The 17412-nt window shown below is 36.0% G+C and overlaps 1 protein-coding gene across 6 annotated transcripts in view; it reads left to right on the top strand.

The window, feature by feature from the left end:
* Positions 1-17412, top strand: part of LOC105493846 (growth arrest specific 2 like 3) — a 55552-nt gene that overhangs the window by 22152 nt on the left and 15988 nt on the right. For all 6 annotated transcript variants that reach the window (XM_071071260.1, XM_071071259.1, XM_011761792.2 and 3 more), the window contains 4 exons: positions 146-193; positions 5721-5889; positions 6990-7105; positions 16493-16634. In XM_071071260.1, the coding sequence (XP_070927361.1) occupies positions 176-193; positions 5721-5889; positions 6990-7105; positions 16493-16634 (445 nt within the window). In that variant the 5' untranslated portion in view covers positions 146-175. The remainder of the gene's footprint in view (positions 1-145; positions 194-5720; positions 5890-6989; positions 7106-16492; positions 16635-17412) is intronic.

Genomic DNA, 17412 nt, shown 5'->3' with positions numbered 1-17412 from the left:
TTATAGTCAGACTATTCTAACTAGAAGAGAAAGTTTTGTATTTGCAGTCGAGTAAACACATTCCTAAATCTTGTAATTTGGGGGTTTGGGGGAGTAGCAAAACTGCCACTGTTAACTGTATGTTAATATTTTGTTCTTTTTTCAGAAAAGAAATTTCATTTCAACATAGGTGACTATGCAGCCTGCAATTCAAGTAAGTTTTTTTCTTGGAAAAATATTTAAATTATGAGATTAATATAATTGAACTATAATAATTAGCAAACATAAAATTATCACAAAGTGTTCTTACTGTGCTAGTTTTTTTAAGCATCACATTTTAATAACAAATACTATATTTTAACTTTTTAGTTCTCAAAAACTTAATTCTAAGCTTTTGTTTATACTGAATATTTGTAAAATTCAAAATTACCTTAGAGTTATCTCTTCTTGGCCTTTTGGCTAAGAACAAGTGTAAAAATACCTTAGGGTTGGTAGGTCTGTGTTATTTATACCACTGTGGGAAAAGAGGTGGAATATTTTGTGGTTTTCCCCTCATTACAATTTAGTATGTATTTACAGTTAAAAGAGCTTTCAGTGAAAACAAATATATGTTTTTAAATTTCAGATAGTTGTTCATGTGCTCTATAAATGCCTGTGTATGACTGGCCATTAAAGTTTTAAAGAATGTTTTTTTTTTGTTTTTTTGTTTTGTTTTTTTTTTCTGTGGAGGGGTGCAAGCTGGGTGGTGTAATGAGACAACCAGAATTGCCTTATATTTGAATGATTTCCAGAGTTGGTGTTTGCTATATTATTCTTACTTTTTAGGTTTTCTTTATTTTGTATAAATAGAACATGATTGAATATTAACTTAAAAATAAAAGTCACATTGAAGGTCTGCCTGGAAAGAAGCAAGCAACTGATAATAAAATTTCCTTTGGGAAGTAAAACTTGGCATCAGTTAGATTTCAGTTCTGATCCTAGTTCTGCCCCCTTGATTCCAAGATTCTGGCAAGTTATCTTACTTCCGAGTCTCTGCTTCCTTACCTCTATGGTGAGGATAACAGTGATTAATTTGCAGGGTAGATGTGAGGAATCAATGAGATAACATGTGCAAAGGGACTGTTAGAATATATATTGCCTGTAAGCACGTCAGAAGTTTGGTTGTATCCTTGGTATGATACAGTTTTCCAGATATAAACCTGGAGATAGTACCTGTGTCATAAAAGTCAGTCAGTCTTTCCTCCTCCTCATCTTTCTTCTCTTCTCTCCTTTCCTTTCTCTTGTCAACATAACAGTGGATGACAGCCTAGAGAAGAGAATTTATCAAATGGTGAAGAACAGCCCTGCATGTGACCCTGTTGTCCACCTTCCTATACTCTGCAGCTATAATCTCCTACTCTACTAATAGAGTTCCATCATACTTTTCCTTTTGGGACTGGGGAGTCCATGACTGTCTCTCAAAAGGTCTTATTCTTCCCCTTTGGGTCCTCTCACATCCACTGGCATTTGCTCAGAACTCTGTTATTACTCAAAATCATTTGTGAGCTGATTACTTCTGTTCATCCCCTTTTTATCCAAGTCTCAGGAATGTCATTAGTTTCTTATCATTTATTTTCTTGATTCCTTATAGAGTATTTTTATTGCTGCCACATTGCCCATGTTTTTCCTTATCTCTACACTAATGGACATTTATATTTTGTTAACATGGTAGATTCTTTCATAGTTTGTGTAATGGTTTCATAAAATCTTCTCTGATCCAGATTCCAAGATCTGTCTTTATTGATTTTTTTTTTCCCAAGACTATCCTCCCTTCACATGTCTCATGGAGGTTTTTGCTGCTGAATGTAAGGACTTCCCAGGATTTCCACCTCTTTCTCTGCCAATTATGTTAGACAGTTACTTGGTTATTAACTGTCTTACAGAGAGGAGACATCCAGTGAATAGTTGTTATTAATTGACGTCTTACTAATTTAATAGTTTAAGATATTTCTTGCCATTCATCTGTGTCCTTCATTCTGATTAATAAATAAACATTAATAAATAAACATATAGTATAAATATAAACATATAGTATAAAAGCATATAGTATAAAAGCCAATGGACAATAGTATATGACCTTTCTGGGGTCATAGTCCCATTTGAAAATCTGACAAAGGCTATGAAATCACTCTCTGTGAAAAGGCCCATTTGTACATAGGCATACAATTTTGCCTAAATGTAAGCAAGTGCAAGTACCTAAGTTAATCTGTAGAGTACCCATGAATTAAATATCTCTTAATGACAATATGGCAGCTTTCAGCATGCTTGAGAACAATCTTCATACATGCAGTTTTTGTTAATGTCTAACTTTTAATAGTAATTTCTACTGACTAGCCCAGGTTATGACTAAAGTCGTCTGCTTGCAATAATAGGAAAATCCAACATGTACTCTTCTCTCTAATGTGACAAGAAGTAAAAATGACTTTTTAAAAAATGTTAGCGTCTCCATTTTCATACATGATTTAAAAAACCACCCTCTTAATTTATGCTCTTCTTTCCTTGACAAACATTTACATCTGCTCTGCTTTTTTTCAGCTCAACCAGATGGTTAATGGACAAATAACATATTCCATTGACTGTCAAATACAATTGATTGTAAGATACATTTTGATTTTGATGGTACAAAGAGTCATTTGCTAATATCTATTCCTCAATTATTGAACAAATATGTTTGAATACTGTGTGCTAAGCATTACATTGAGTCCGAAGATTATAATAGAAATAAGATATGCTTATAAAGGGAAGAATTAGTAAAGCGTTACTGTACTTCCTTGGAAATAATTTTAAGAGAATTCAGGGAAATAAATAATATCGTTTTCCTATTCATAGGATCCTCATATATTTAGGAATTCATTTCCCAATCCCTACCCTAATTCCTGAAATAAATATCCCTTAAATAACTTACATTTCTTTTTTGTCTTTGACAGGGTTTTTAAATTTACTTTTATTTTATTTTATTTTTTATTTTTTATTAGATTTCCCTACCCCTGCATGCCTCTTGAGTTTATTCACTTTCTTTGTTTGCCTTGGGGTTTAAAAAAAAACTTCTTTATTTCTCATCATAGGAGATTGGAAGTAGTTTCCCCTGCTCCCCGCCACCAATTTGTGTGCATTACCTATAGAATTGCTATGACTTTTTATCTGATATAGTAAGACTTGTCTCAAATGAACCTCAATACGCTTAATACATTTTAAGGGGAAAATGGTCTACATTTAAAAATCAAGAAAGGACTAGATTCACTTGGTATTCCTTTTACTTACAGTTCTTTTTTAAAAGTTTGGTTTTAAAAAAAAATTAAAGCCATCACAGACTACAGAGTAGTTAAGTGTAGTACAGAGAAATTTGTTTGCCTGAACCATTTGAGAGGAAGTGACGACTCTAATGCTCTATTACCTCTGAATATTTTAGTGTGTATTTCTCAAAAACAAGGACATCTTCCTACACAACCACAATGAAATAATCAGAATCAGGATATTAATGCTGCTGCAGTACTACCATTTAATACGCAGGCCACTTTCAAGTGTTGCCAGTTGTCTCAATAATAACCATTTCAGAATTATGTGTTGCATTTAGTTTTCATGTCTCTTTAGTCTTCATTAGGCTGGAACAGTATCTCAGTCTTTGCTTGTCTTTAATTACCTTGATAATTTTGAATATTTCAGACCACTAATTTTGTAGAATGTCCCTCAATTTGGATTTGTTTGATGTTTTTTCATGACTAAACTCAGGTTATGCATCTTGGGCAGGAATTTTTCTCATTGCATCCTATCAGGTGGCATATGATTTTGATTTGTCCTGTTATTGATAAAGTTCACCTCCATCATTTGGTTCTGATGCTGTCTGTCAGGTTTCTGAACTGTAAAATTACTCTTTTTCCCTTTGTAGTATTTTGTGTGCAGGTACTTCGAGACTATGTAAAAATCCCATTCTTGTCAAAATTTCAGTGTATTCATTTATATCTGTGTTAACTCATAGTTTCCTATTTTATTCAGTGTGGTATAATCCATTTCTGTTATTTATCTCAATGCTCAAATTGCCCTCAGTTCAGCCAGTAGAAGTCCCTTCATGCTGGCTTAAGTGTCCTTTTGGCGTTCTTTGAGAGGTTCTTTGCTTTCAGATAAGAGATATTTGAATTCAACACCAAAGGATTCATTCTTGCTTCTCTCATTCTATATTTGCATCTGTCTTCAGTGAGAAGATTGGCTCCCATTTGATAAATCCTCATGTGTGTTACTGTTCTCTCATTATTGCTGCCACCCACACCCTGGGTAGATGCTTAGCTCACTTGGACTCTGACACTCTGTATTGGGACATTCCCTCTTTGCACCTGTTAGATGCCCTCTTTATCCTACTCAGGGTCTGACATCTTGCACAGGGCTGTCTCCATACCTGGATGCCCACTCACCTCACTCAAGCTCTGACTCTCCATTCCAAGCCACCCCACTCTTGGAATCTCCTATGCATTTCACTTAGGCTCTAATAATATTCCTTTCTAAGTTGTTCAGTAAGGAGAAGGACAAGAGGTATTTATGTCTGTTTTAAAAAGTGACTTCATAATGACTTGATTACTTCTTTTACAATCTGAAGAATTGATACAGCCTTTTCTATAATCTTACATTAAAGAATCTCTAATTGTATTTCAAAATTTTGCAAGTGTTTATTATAACATCTATAAAATTACAAAATTTATAGAGTGTCAGTTTTTATTCTAAACTGTGAATTGGCCAGGTAGTATTTCATGCTCTGTGGGCCAGTAGGCAAAATTGAGATATTATGCAGTTACTTATATAACAGCCATTTTAAAATGTAAAAACTATTCTTAGCTTCTGGGCTTACAAAATCAGGTGAGACAAGATTTGCCCCATGGACTATAGTTTGCTACCCACTTGTTTTAAACTAAACTACTTGGACATTTTTTAAAAAGATAACACTGTTATTATGATTTGAAGCTTACAAAATGCCATTTATGCTTCATTCATTCATTTATTCAACAAATGTTTATTGAGTCTCTGCTATCTGCTAGGCCCAATGCCAGATGCTACAAAGGTGTATTTTATAAGGCAGGAATCAGTAACCCATCTTACAGCTAAGATATTAAGACTCTGGTCAAGTAACTTGTTAAACTTACTCAAGCTAACAAGTGAAGGCAAAATATTATTTGTTGAATTGTACCCTCTTGCTTCAATAGTAGAATCCATTCATTAATTTGGGGTTTTCTTACATTGACCACAATATTGAATATTGAAAATGTCTTGGCTGGGCGCAGTGGCTCGTGCCTGTAATCCCAGCACTTTGGGGAGTCTGAAGCGGAAGGATCTCTTGAGCCCAGGAGTTCAAGACCATCCTGGGCAACATAGGACGACCACATCTCTGCAATACATAAAATTAAAAACTTAGCTGGGTGTGGTGGCATGTGCCTGTGTTCTCAGCTACTTGGGAGGCTGAGGTGGGAGGATTGCTTGAGCCTGGGAGTTGAGGCTGCAGTAAACCATGATCGCATCACTGCACTGTAGCCTGGGCAGCAGAACAGGACTAACACGTTGCTTCTAATTTATATATTTGCTGTGAGCTACAGCAGCTTTTTATATGTGTCTATTATGTATGATTTATGCTTCATCATTTAAATATTGATGTGGATTATGATGACTTTTAGCAAAGGTTTTATTCATTCAGTTGATTGATTTTTTTTTTTTTTCGTTAGGTATGGTTTGGAGAAGATCTGCCTCTAAGTCCTCGGAGTCCTCTGACCCCCAGACATGGACCAGGATTGGCTAATGTTTGTCAGTATGATGAGTGGATAGCTGTGAGGCATGAAGCCACTCTGTTGCCCATGCAAGAAGATCTATCAATCTGGTTATCTGGTTTATTAGGTGATGCTTGAAACAATACCCCAAATTGTATTATCTTATTCAGTATGCATTTATTGAGAGCCTTACTCTTTGTCAAGGAGTGATTGTTACAGATGCTGGGGATACTCTAGTGAATGAAGTATTCAGTGCCCTTGCTTTCACCAAAGTTACATTTCAGCTGGGGAAATACTCTGATTCACCCTGAACCTTGGGTCTTGAATAGTAGGAAATTTGAGATTGAACCGAAGAGGTTAATAAACTTTGAATAATGAACATTTTCATTGTTAATATTAAAATCATCTTTAAAAAGTGTATTGATCTTTTTTTTTTTTTACTGATTCACCCCTCTCACCCCCGACCTGCCTTAGTCTTGTATAAGCCATGAACTTTGAGTGAAATATATACTGTAGATAAAATGATTACAATTTCTGAGGCATTGAAGGATAGAGGCATATGAAACCTAGGAAGAAGTGTCAGGTTGGAGAATGTCTGGCATCATATTTTTTATTCTATTAGAGAATATGATGAATGCTTTAAACTTTCTCCCCAGAAAAATTTTACTTTAAATAATTTTATGTGGAATTCTTAAGTTTTCATGAAAAAGAATATCTTAAATGATATAGCCCTTCCAAGATAATAAAATACCAAATATTATCTGTATTTGTCTATTATCAGTTTGATGGATAATGTTTAGAGTTTATTATGTAATAATAATGTTTTTAAAGAAGATAATCTAGAAGTAAAACGTTAGTATTCCCTGGGTATTTGTTATGGTATTGTCTTTAATTTTAAAATTGGAACCAAGTCCATCTTATTTATAGAGACTATTATTCTTGTGCAAGGAATATTAATACGCAGTGAATTTATTTCAAATGAAATAAAATCGATGTCAATTTTCTATATTTTTTCTGTACTTCTACATTACAGATATTTTTGTTTCAGTATCATTAAGTTAACTTGCCATTATTTGCTATTTTAACTGTACCTTCTAAGAGTATTTAAGAATCTGATCTGATATTTTTCTAGTGTTTTGCTGTAATCTGATTCTACTTAATTAATTTTAACCATATTGTTTGAATTTATGTTTCTAGAAGAATCTTAACTTTGAAATATGTTTTTAGGTATTAAAGTTAAGGCAGAAAAATTATTGGAAGAACTTGATAATGGAGTACTACTATGTCAACTGATTGATGTTCTTCAAAACATGGTGAAAACATGCAACTCTGAAGAATCAGGGGTAAGTAAATGTTTGACACTGTTGATTTTATGTCTTGGTACCTATTAATTTATGTATATTTCTTATCTCTAGGAGGTTGTAGACTTCCATGCCAACTGGCTATGAGATGTTGAATAATTTACTTAACCCTTTTCGAGATCTGGAAAAATGTTCTCTTTCATAAAATGACATTAACAGTTACCTTAGGATTTATTTGTGAGAGTTCAGTCAAATTAAATGAGTGAATGTACAGATGGTGTCTAACATAGTGCTTGATGCATAGTCAATCCAGCTCTTCTTGAGAACATTAACATAACTTCCTTTTAGAATTGTTGTGAGGGTTACTGATGGACATTTGGGTTGATTCCAAGTCTTTGCTATTGTGAATAGTGCCGCAATAAACATACGTGTGCATGTGTCTTTATAGCAGCATGATTTATAATCCTTTGCGTATATACCCAGTAATGGGATGGCTGGGTCATATGGTACATCTAGTTCTAGATCCTTGAGGAATCGCCATACTGTTTTCCATAATGGTTGAACTAGTTTACAATCCCACCAACAGTGTAAAAGTGTTCCTATTTCTCCACATCCTCTCCAGCACCTGTTGTTTCCTGACTTTTTAATGATTGCCATTCTAACTGGTGTGAGATGGTATCTCATTGTGGTTTTGATTTGCATGTCTCTGATGGCCAGTGATGATGAGCATTTTTTCATGTGTCTGTTGGCTGTATGAATGTCTTCTTTTGAGAAATGTCTGTTCATATCCTTTGCCCACTTTTTGATGGGGTTGTTTGTTTTTATCTTGTAAATTTGTTTGAGTTCTTTGTAGGTTCTGGATATTAGCCCTTTGTCAGATGAGTAGATTGCAAAAATTTTCTCCCATTCTGGATTAAGAAAATGTGGCACATATACACCATGGAATACTATGCAGCCATAAAAAAGGATGAGTTTGTGTCCTTTGTAGGGACATGGATGCAGCTGGAAACCATCATTCTTAGCAAACTATCACAATAACAGAAAACCAAACACTGCATGTTCTCACTCATAGGTGGGAACTGAACAATGAGATCACTTGGACTCGGGAAGGGGAACATCACACACCGGGGCCTATCATGAGGAGGGGGGAGGGGGGAGGGATTGCATTGGGAGTTATACCTGATGTAAATGACGAGTTGATGGGTGCTGACGAGTTGATGGTTGCAGAACACCAACATGGCACAAGTATACATATGTAACAAACCTGCACGTTATGCACATGTACCCTAGAACTTAAAGTATAATAATAATAATAAATAAAAAAGAAAAAAAAAAAAGAATTGTTGTGAGGGTTAAATGGGAAAAGAGCTTGTGATGGTTCCTGGCACGCAAGTAGCAGCTGCTATTATTATTTTCTTCTTTATATATTTTCCATATATTGTGTTGGTGGTAAATTCTATAAATATTGATTGGATAAATAATAAATGTTTTTAGACAGTGTTCATTCGTTAGCCCTGAAGTCATGATTTGAAGTCGGTAAGGTTTCCTCTCTTTTCATCAAATGTAGGTATTCTCAAGAGTTTGGAGTCTGCAAATTTACACACAGTTGGTGGAAATATAAGGGAGTATCATCATTCTAGGGGACAGTGGATGATATGTGTGTGTGTATATATATATATCACTGAAAATAAGGTATATCTTGTAAAAATATTTTGTGGGTACATACTAGGTGTGTATATTTATGGGGTACATGAGATACTTTGATACAGGCATGCAATAAGTAATAATCATCATGGAAAATAGGATATCCATTCCCTCAAGTATTTATTCTTTGTGTTACAAGCAATCCAATTGTACTCTTTTAGTTATTTTTAAATGTACAATTAAATTATTATTGACTGTAGTCACCCTGTTGTACTATCAAATACTAGGTATTATTAATTCTTTCTAACTATATTTTTTGCACCCTTAAACATCTCCACTTCCCCCACCTCCCACAATCCTTCCCAGCCTCTGCTAAGTGTCCTTCTACTATCTCCATGAGTTCAGTTGTTGATTTTTAGCACCCACAAATAATTGAGAACATGTGATGTTTGTCTTTCTGTGCCTGTTGTATTTCACTTAGCATAATGACCTCCAGTTCTATCCTGTTACAAATAACAGGATCTCAGTCTTTTTTATAGCTCTATGGTACTCCATTGTATATATGTGCCACCTTTTCTTTACCTGTTCATCTGTTGATGGACATTTAGGTTGATTCCAAATCTTGGCTATTGAGAACAGTGCTTCAGCAAACATAGGAGTGCAGATAATCTCTTTAATCTACTGATTTCCTTTCTGTTGGGTATATACCCAGTGGGTTGTTGGGTCATATGGTAGCTCTATTTTTAGTTTTTTAAGGAACCTCCAAACTGTTCTCCATAGTGGCTGTAGTAATTTATATTACCACCAGCAGTGTATGAGGGTTCCCTTTTCTCCACATCTTTGCCAGCATTTGTTATTGTTTGTCTTTTGGATGAAAGCCATTTTAATTGGGGTGAGATGATGTCTCATTGTAGTTTTGATTTGCATTTCTTTGATATCAGTGATGTTGAACACCTTTTCTTATATCTGTTTGCCATTTGTGTGTCTTTTGAGAAATGTCTATTCAAATCTTTTGCCCATTTTTAAATTGGATTATTAGATTTTATCCTACAGAGTTGTTTGAGCTCCTTATATATTCTACTTAATAATCCGTTGTCAGATGGATTGTTTGCAGATATTTTCTCCCATTCTATGGGTTGCTCTTCAATGTGTTGTTTCCTTTACTGTGCAGAAGCTTTTTAACGTGATGTGATCCTATTTATTTTTGATTTGGTTGCTTCTGCTTGTGGGGTATTACTTATGAAGTTTTTGCCCAGACCAATGTCAAGGAGAGTTTTCCCAATGTTTTCTTGTAACAGTTGCATAGTACGAGGTCTTAGATTTAAGTATTTAATCCATTTTTATTTCATTTTTATATATGGTGAGAGACAGGGGTCAAGTTTCATTCTTCTGCATGTGAATACCCAGTTTTCCCAGCAGATTTTATTGAAGAGACTGTCCTTTCTCCAATCTCTGTTCCTAGCACCTTTGTTATAAGTGAGTTCACTACAGTTATCTGGATTTATTTCTGAGTTTTCTTTTCTGTTCCATTGGTCTGTGTCTCTTTATGCCAGTACCATACTGTTTTGGTTGAAGTCAGGTAATGTGATTCCTCCAATTTTGTTCTTTTTACTCAGGATAGTTTTGACTATTCTTAGTCTTTTGTGATTCCATATAAATTTTAGGATCTTTTTTCCATTTCTATGAAGAATGCCGTTGTTATTTTGGTAAGGATTGCATTGAGTCTGTAGATTGCTTTGAGTAGTATGACCATTTTAACAATATTGATTCTTCCAATCCATGCACGTGGAATATTTTACCATTTTTTGGTGCCCTCTTCAATTTTTCATTAGTGTTTTATTGTAGAGATATTTCACTTCTTAGCTTAAGTTAATTCCTAGGTATTTAATTTTATTTGTGACTGTTGTAAATGGGATTACTTTTTATTTCTTTTTCAGATTTTTGGCATACAAATGCTACAGATTTTTGTATGTTGATTTTGTGTCCTGAAACTTTACTGAATTTGTTTCTCAGCTCTAATGGTTTTTTTTGTGTGTGGGGGGGATCTTTAGGTTTTTCTAAATATAAGATCATATCATCTGCAAACAAGAATATTTGACATCTTCCTTTCCAGTTCGGATGCCAAATCTTTCTTTCTCTTGTCTGATTACTCTAGCTAGGACTTCCAGAATCGTGTTGAATAACAGTGATGAAAGTGGGCATCCTTGTTGTGGTCCAGACCTTAGAGGAAAGGCTTTCAGTTTTTCCTCATTTGGTATGATACTAGCTGTGGGTCTGTCATCATATGGCTTTTATTATGCTGAGGTGTGTTCCTTCTATACCCAGTTTCTTTAGGGTTTTTATCACAAAGGGATTTAAATTTTATCAAATGCTTTTTCAACATCAATTGAAATGATATATATGGTTTTTATACTTCATTTCGTTGATAAATGTATCACACTGATTGATTTGCACATGTTGAAACATCGTCGCATCCCTGCGATAAATCCCAATTGGTCATGATGAATAATTTTTTAAATGTATTGTTGAATTCAGTTTGCTAGTATTTTGTTGAGGATTTTTGCATCAATATTCATCAGAGATATTGGTCTGTTGTCTTCATTTTTTAATATGTCTTTGTCTGGTTTTGGTATAATACTGGCCTCATAGAATGAGTTTGGAAGTAATCCCTCCTCTTCTGTTTTTCAGAATAGTTTGAGTAGGACTGCTATTAGTTCTTCTTCAAATGTTTGGTAGAATTCAGCAGTGAAGCACTCGGGTCCCAGGCTTTTCTTTACTGGGAGGCTTTTTATTACAGCTTTGATCTTGTTACTTGTTATTGGTCTGTTCAGGTTTTGTTGTCATACAGTTGCTCAGTATAATCCTTTAAATTTCTGTGGTATCAGTTGTAATGTCTCCTTTTTCATCTCTGATTTTATTTGTGTCTTCTCTCTTTTTTCTTAGTCTGACTTAAGGTCTGTCAATTTTATTTATCCTTTCAAAAAACCAACTTTAAGTTTTGTTTATCTTTTGCTATTGTTTTTGTCATTTCAATTTCATTTATTTCTGTTCTGATCTTCATTATTTCTTTTCTTGTACTAATTTCGAGTTGATTTGCACTTGTTTTTTTAGTTCTTTAAGATGCATTGTTAGGTTATTTATTTTAAGTTTTTCTTCTTTTTTGATGTGGACACTTACAGCTATAAATTTACCTCTTAATACTGCTTTCACTGTATCCCATAGGTTTTGGTATTTGTGTTTTCATTATTTTTTTCAAGAAAATTTTTCAATTTTCTTCTTAATTTCCTCATTGACCCACTGGTGTCAGTCATTCAGGAGCATATTGTTTAATTTCCATGTGTTTATATTGTTTCCAAAATTACTCTTGTTATGGATTTCTAGTTTTATTCCATTATGGTCATTTTCAGGTTTTAAAAAATACTTTAGGAGTTGTTTTGTAACCTAACATATGATCTATGCTTGAGAATGATCCACCTGCTAAGGAGATTAAAGCAGCTGCTGAATGAGATGTTCTGTAAATATCTGTTAGGTCTATTTGTTCTATAGTGAAGATTAAGTCTGATGTGTCTTTTCTGATTTTCTATCTGGAAGATCTGAGCAATGCCGAAAGTGGGGTTTTGAAGTCTCCATCTATTACTGTATTGGAGTCTCTCTCTCTCTTTAGCTGTAATAATATTTGCTTTATTTATCTGAGTGCTCTAGCATTGGGTCCATATATATTTACAATTTTTATATCCTCTTGCTGAATTGACCTCTTTATCATTATATAATGACCTTCTTTGTCTCTTCTTTGTCTTAGAATTCATTTTGTCTGATATAAATATAGCTACTCCTGTTTTTCGGGTTTCCCATTGGCATGGAGTATCTTTTTCCATCCCTTTATTTTCAGTCTATATGTGTTTTTATGGGTGAAGAGTGTTTCCTGGAGACAACAGAAAATTAGGTCTTGCTTTTTCATCCATTTAGCTACTTTGTGTCTCTTGATTGGAGAATTTAATCTATTTACATTCAGTGTTATAATTGATAAATAAGGACTTACTCCTGCCATTTTGTTGTTTTCTGGTTGTTTTTTGGTCGGCTCCTTCTTTCCTTCCTTCCTGTCTTTTAGTGAAGCTGATTTTCTCTGGTGGTATGCTTTAATTTCTTACTTTCTATTTTTCATGTATCTGTTGTATGTTTTTTGATTTGAGGTTACCATGAGGCTTGCAAATAATATCTTATAACCCATTATTTTAAACTGATTGCATAAGCAAAAGAACTATTAATAGCAAGGGATATTGTCACAGAGTTTCCCAAACCTAGAGAAAGATATCAATATTCAAGTACAAGAGAGTTATAAAACACTAGCAGATTTAACCAAAGAACACTACCTCAAGGCATTTAATAAACTCCTAAAGGTCAAGGATAAAGAACTCACTTTAGCATTTCTTGTAGGATGGTCTGGTGTGGATGAAATCCTTCAGCTTTTTTGTCTGGGAAAGTCTTTATTTCTCCTTCATGCTTAAAGGATCCTAAAAGCAGCAAGAGAAAAGAAACAAATAATATACAATGGAGTCATGTTCCCCCAGGCCCTGGTTGGGTCCGGAGATGCTGTCTGGGAGCCAGAGATTGAAGTCTTAAACCTTAGAAATTTACCTGATATTACTGTTTTACTGCAGCTAAGCCAGCACTCAAACCACAAGTCAAAGTCCTTCCCACTCTTTCTTCCTCTTTTTATGGGCAGAGGAGCCTCTCCCTGTGGCTACTACCACCACTGGCCCCTGTGGGTTTCTGCCAGGCCACTGCCAGTAGAACCCAAGGGCTCTTTAGTCAGCTTGTGGTGAATGCTGCCAGGCCTGGGACTCACCCTTCAAGGCAGTGGCCTCCCCTCTGGCCCAGGCCAGGTCCAGAAATGCTGACCAAGAGCCGAGGCCTAAAGCTGGGGACTCCTCAGAGCTTGCTTGGTGCTCTACCCCACTGTGTCTGAGTTGGTCCCTAAGGCACAAGACAGAGTCAGCTTTACTTTTCCCCTTGCCTTTCTCAAACAGGAGGAGTCTTTCATTGTAGCCACCAAAACTGGGAATGTATTCAGTCCCACCTGAAGCTAGTATGTCTGACAGCCCAACGCCCATGGCGTGTTACCTGGGTATCACTGCTGGTTATTCAGGGCCCAAGGGTTCTTTACTCAGCAGGTGATGAATCCTGATAGGTCACCATTGTGACAAGGCAGCACTGAGTTCAGCGTAAAGTCCTCCAGTTGCTGTGCTGTCTTCTTCCAAGTGCACAGCTTTCTCTGCACCTTGTGGCTGCTGCCAGGGGTTGGGGGAGGTGGTGCAAGCACACGCTTAGCCTGGTTGATGTCTCAGTAGGTCATATGCTCCTCCCCTCTGGTCCACTGGCTCTGAGTCCATCTCAGCACTGGGCTTGCCTAGGACTTGCAATTCTTGTGGCCTAGACTGTCCCTCAAGTTCACTTAGGTCCCCAGAGCACTCCAGTTTATGGTAGCGAGGCTTGTCTGAACTCAAGCTCTTATTACTGTAATGGGTGAGTCCCCTCTAGCTGGGGTTGGTCCAAATGCTTTCTCCATGGGCAGACGTCAGTTACTAAAGCCTGGTTCTGCCTTCTGCTGTGTAAGGACAGCAGTGAGTTCAATGTAAAGCCTCAAAATCACTGTACTCTCCCTCTCCCAGATACACAGATTCTCTGTGCCATGTGGTTGCTGCCGGGAAGATGGAGGGAGGGGTGGGCAATTTAAGACTGTCTTTCCTTCCCTCTTCAATGTCTCTCTCAGCGATATGAAATTAAAACCAGATTTCTGGTCTGATTTTTGATTCTTGTAATGGTGCTTCTTGTGTGTAGTTAGTTGTTAAAATTTGATGTTCCTGTGGGCAAGACAAATGTTGTAGGTTTGTATGGGGCTGTCTCGCTCTGCCCCCTAAAGCACATCTTTTGATACATAGGTCTATTTGTAGGAATTTATTCTGAGAAAATAATCAGAAGTTTGTGAAAGTGATAGTACAGAAATTAGGAACAACCTAAATGTTCATCAATAGAGAAATTGGTAAAAATTAATTATTATAACCAGCCACATTGGAATATTATACATTCATTAGAAACAATTTTTTAAATATGTTGTTTTGAACCCCACATGGTGTCTACACCCTGTCATTTAGTGTATATGCACACATGCACACACAAATGAAATTGAAGAATGGCGTATGTGACGTTTTGTAGACACAAATATGTGTATAGTTGTGCATAGAGATGTCTTGCCGAAATGTGGGTGAGAGGATTTCAGTTGATACTTTGTAGTTTGCTGTTGGTTTGATTTTTTTTTTTTTTTTTCAGTGATTGTATATTCTGTATTCAATCAGGGAAAAAAAAACTCCTAAGGTTATTTTAGTTTTGGAAATAAATAGTAACAGGAAGGATATACAAGGAACCTAGTAATAGTGGTTAACTCTAGGGAGAGAGAGGAACTGGGAGTAGGTGAGAGAAAGGCGTAATATCCTACTGTACCTATTGCATTAACAAAAATCATATTCATGGATTGCTTATTCAAGTAAAAATTTAAACCGAACCAAAACAAAAAAATCTCTTAGCCTCAGCAGAATTATCTAAATAATCTTGGAGCAGATAGTAAAAAAAATTAAGATTCTGTGAAACTTAGATCATCAGTTTTCAAAAAACTTTAATTAAGAAGGAACAACTACTTCCTTATTTGATAGTCTCCTCAAGAAACTCAGAACCATCTTTATGAATCTACATGGAAGGAAGTAAGCAAAAATGGGTGTCTGTAATTTTTTTTTTTTTTTTGAGAAAGAGTCTTGCTCTGTTGCCCAGGCTGGAGTACAGTGGCATGATCATAGCTTACTGCATCCTGGAACTGCTGGGCTCAAGTGATGCTCTCACCTCAGCCTCCTGAGCAGCGGGACTTTAGCTACGTGCCACCATACCTGCCTAATATTTAAAAAAATATTTTGTAGAAATGAGGTCATACTATGTTGCCCAGGCTGGTCTTGAGCTCCTAGCCTCAAGCAATCCTGCTTCAGCCTCCCAAAGTGATGGGATTACAAGTGAGTCATCATACCCATCTCTTAACTTTTAACATAGCAATAATTTGAGGTTTATATTGAACTATGTGTAGAGAGACATACCGTTGAGAGTGCTTTGCAATTATTAGGCTGTCAATTTTTATTTTAATTTAAGATTCTTACGTCATTTTAAAAAGAAAGAGGTGAGAGATGCTTGATCCTACTGCTAATTTTGACCAAATTGTTTTTCTAGGAATCATTTTTCTGGAATATACTTTAAAGCAGCAGTCTTTTTGGCACCAGGGACTGGTTTAATGGAAGACAGTGTTTCCACATATTTGGGGCTGGGGGGGTTTTGAGATGAAACTGCTCAACCTCAGATCATCAGGCATTACATTCTCATAAGGAGCACGCAGCCTAGATCCCTTGCATGCACAGTTCACAATATGGTTCGAGCTTCTGTGAGAATCTAATGCTGCCGCTGATCTGATAGGAGGCAGAATTCAGGTGATAATGCTTGCTTACCCACTGCTCACCTGCTGTGCGGCCTGGTTCCTAACAGGCCACGGACCGGTACCAGTCTGTGGCCCAGGGTTTGGGGACCTCTGCTTTAAAGTAAAATAAAATGTTTTCAAAAGTATCTTTTTTCTCCAAAGTTGTGTACTTTTTGGTTACAGGTGATGGATTGAACATTTATTTAGTAATATCAAAATGACTGTTTAATGAAAATATCCTTGATACATTTTTGAAATTATTCTTTTATCTTTTCCAGAATTTTCCAGCGAGAAAAGTGCCCTGTAAGAAAGATGCTGCATCAGGTTCATTCTTTGCTCGGGACAATACCGCAAACTTCCTTCATTGGTGTAGGGACATTGGGGTTGATGAAACTTACCTCTTTGAATCTGAAGGTTTAGGTAAGTGATGTTGTTGACATTCTTTTTTTAATGCTTATTAGGAGATTTTAATATCCTTAACCTCTAATTTTTCTTTCCAAATAAGGACTCAAATGCCTCATCTCATTTTCCTAGAAAAATGTATACTTTGGATATATGTTAAACTATTGGAGAATCAGGGCCGGGCGCAGTGGCTCATGCCTATAATTCTAGCACTTTGGGAGGCTGAGACAGGCGGATCATGAGGTCAGGAGATCGAAACCATCCTGGCTAACACGGTGAAACCCCGTCTACTAAAAAAAAAAAAACTAGCTGGGCATGCTGGCGGGCGCCTGTAGTCCCAGCTACTTGGAAGGCTGAGGCAGGAGAATGGCATGAACCCGGGAGGTGGAGCTTGCAGTGAGCCGAGATCACACCACTGCACTCTAGCCTGGGTGACAGAGTGAGACTCTGTCTCAAAAAAAAAAAAAAAAAAAGAATCAGATATTAAATAAATTAAATATATTAACCTTTTCACTTACAGTTAAAGATTTTATGTGTCTAGAATGCCCTGAAATTCTAAATTCCTAAATGAGTTGGCTACATTAAGAATTACTCTACCAAGCCTAAAAAGTAGTAACTTCCCTTTCACCATATAATTACGGAAATGACAGAAGGCCTAATAATGTATAATCATGGTGTTTAGCTTTACCTTATAACAACAGCTGCCAACTCTAATGGATTAATATTTTTGACAATTCATTTTGAGAAGTCATGCTCCGTTGAAGAATGATTGACGTATTTTCTCATTTCCTTTAAG

Source organism: Macaca nemestrina, chromosome 10 (assembly GCF_043159975.1).
Source record: "Macaca nemestrina isolate mMacNem1 chromosome 10, mMacNem.hap1, whole genome shotgun sequence".
In the NCBI taxonomy this organism is placed as follows: Eukaryota; Metazoa; Chordata; class Mammalia; order Primates; family Cercopithecidae; genus Macaca; species Macaca nemestrina.
The sequence above is the reverse complement of the archived record's forward strand: the minus strand, read 5'-3'. Positions and strand labels throughout refer to the sequence as shown.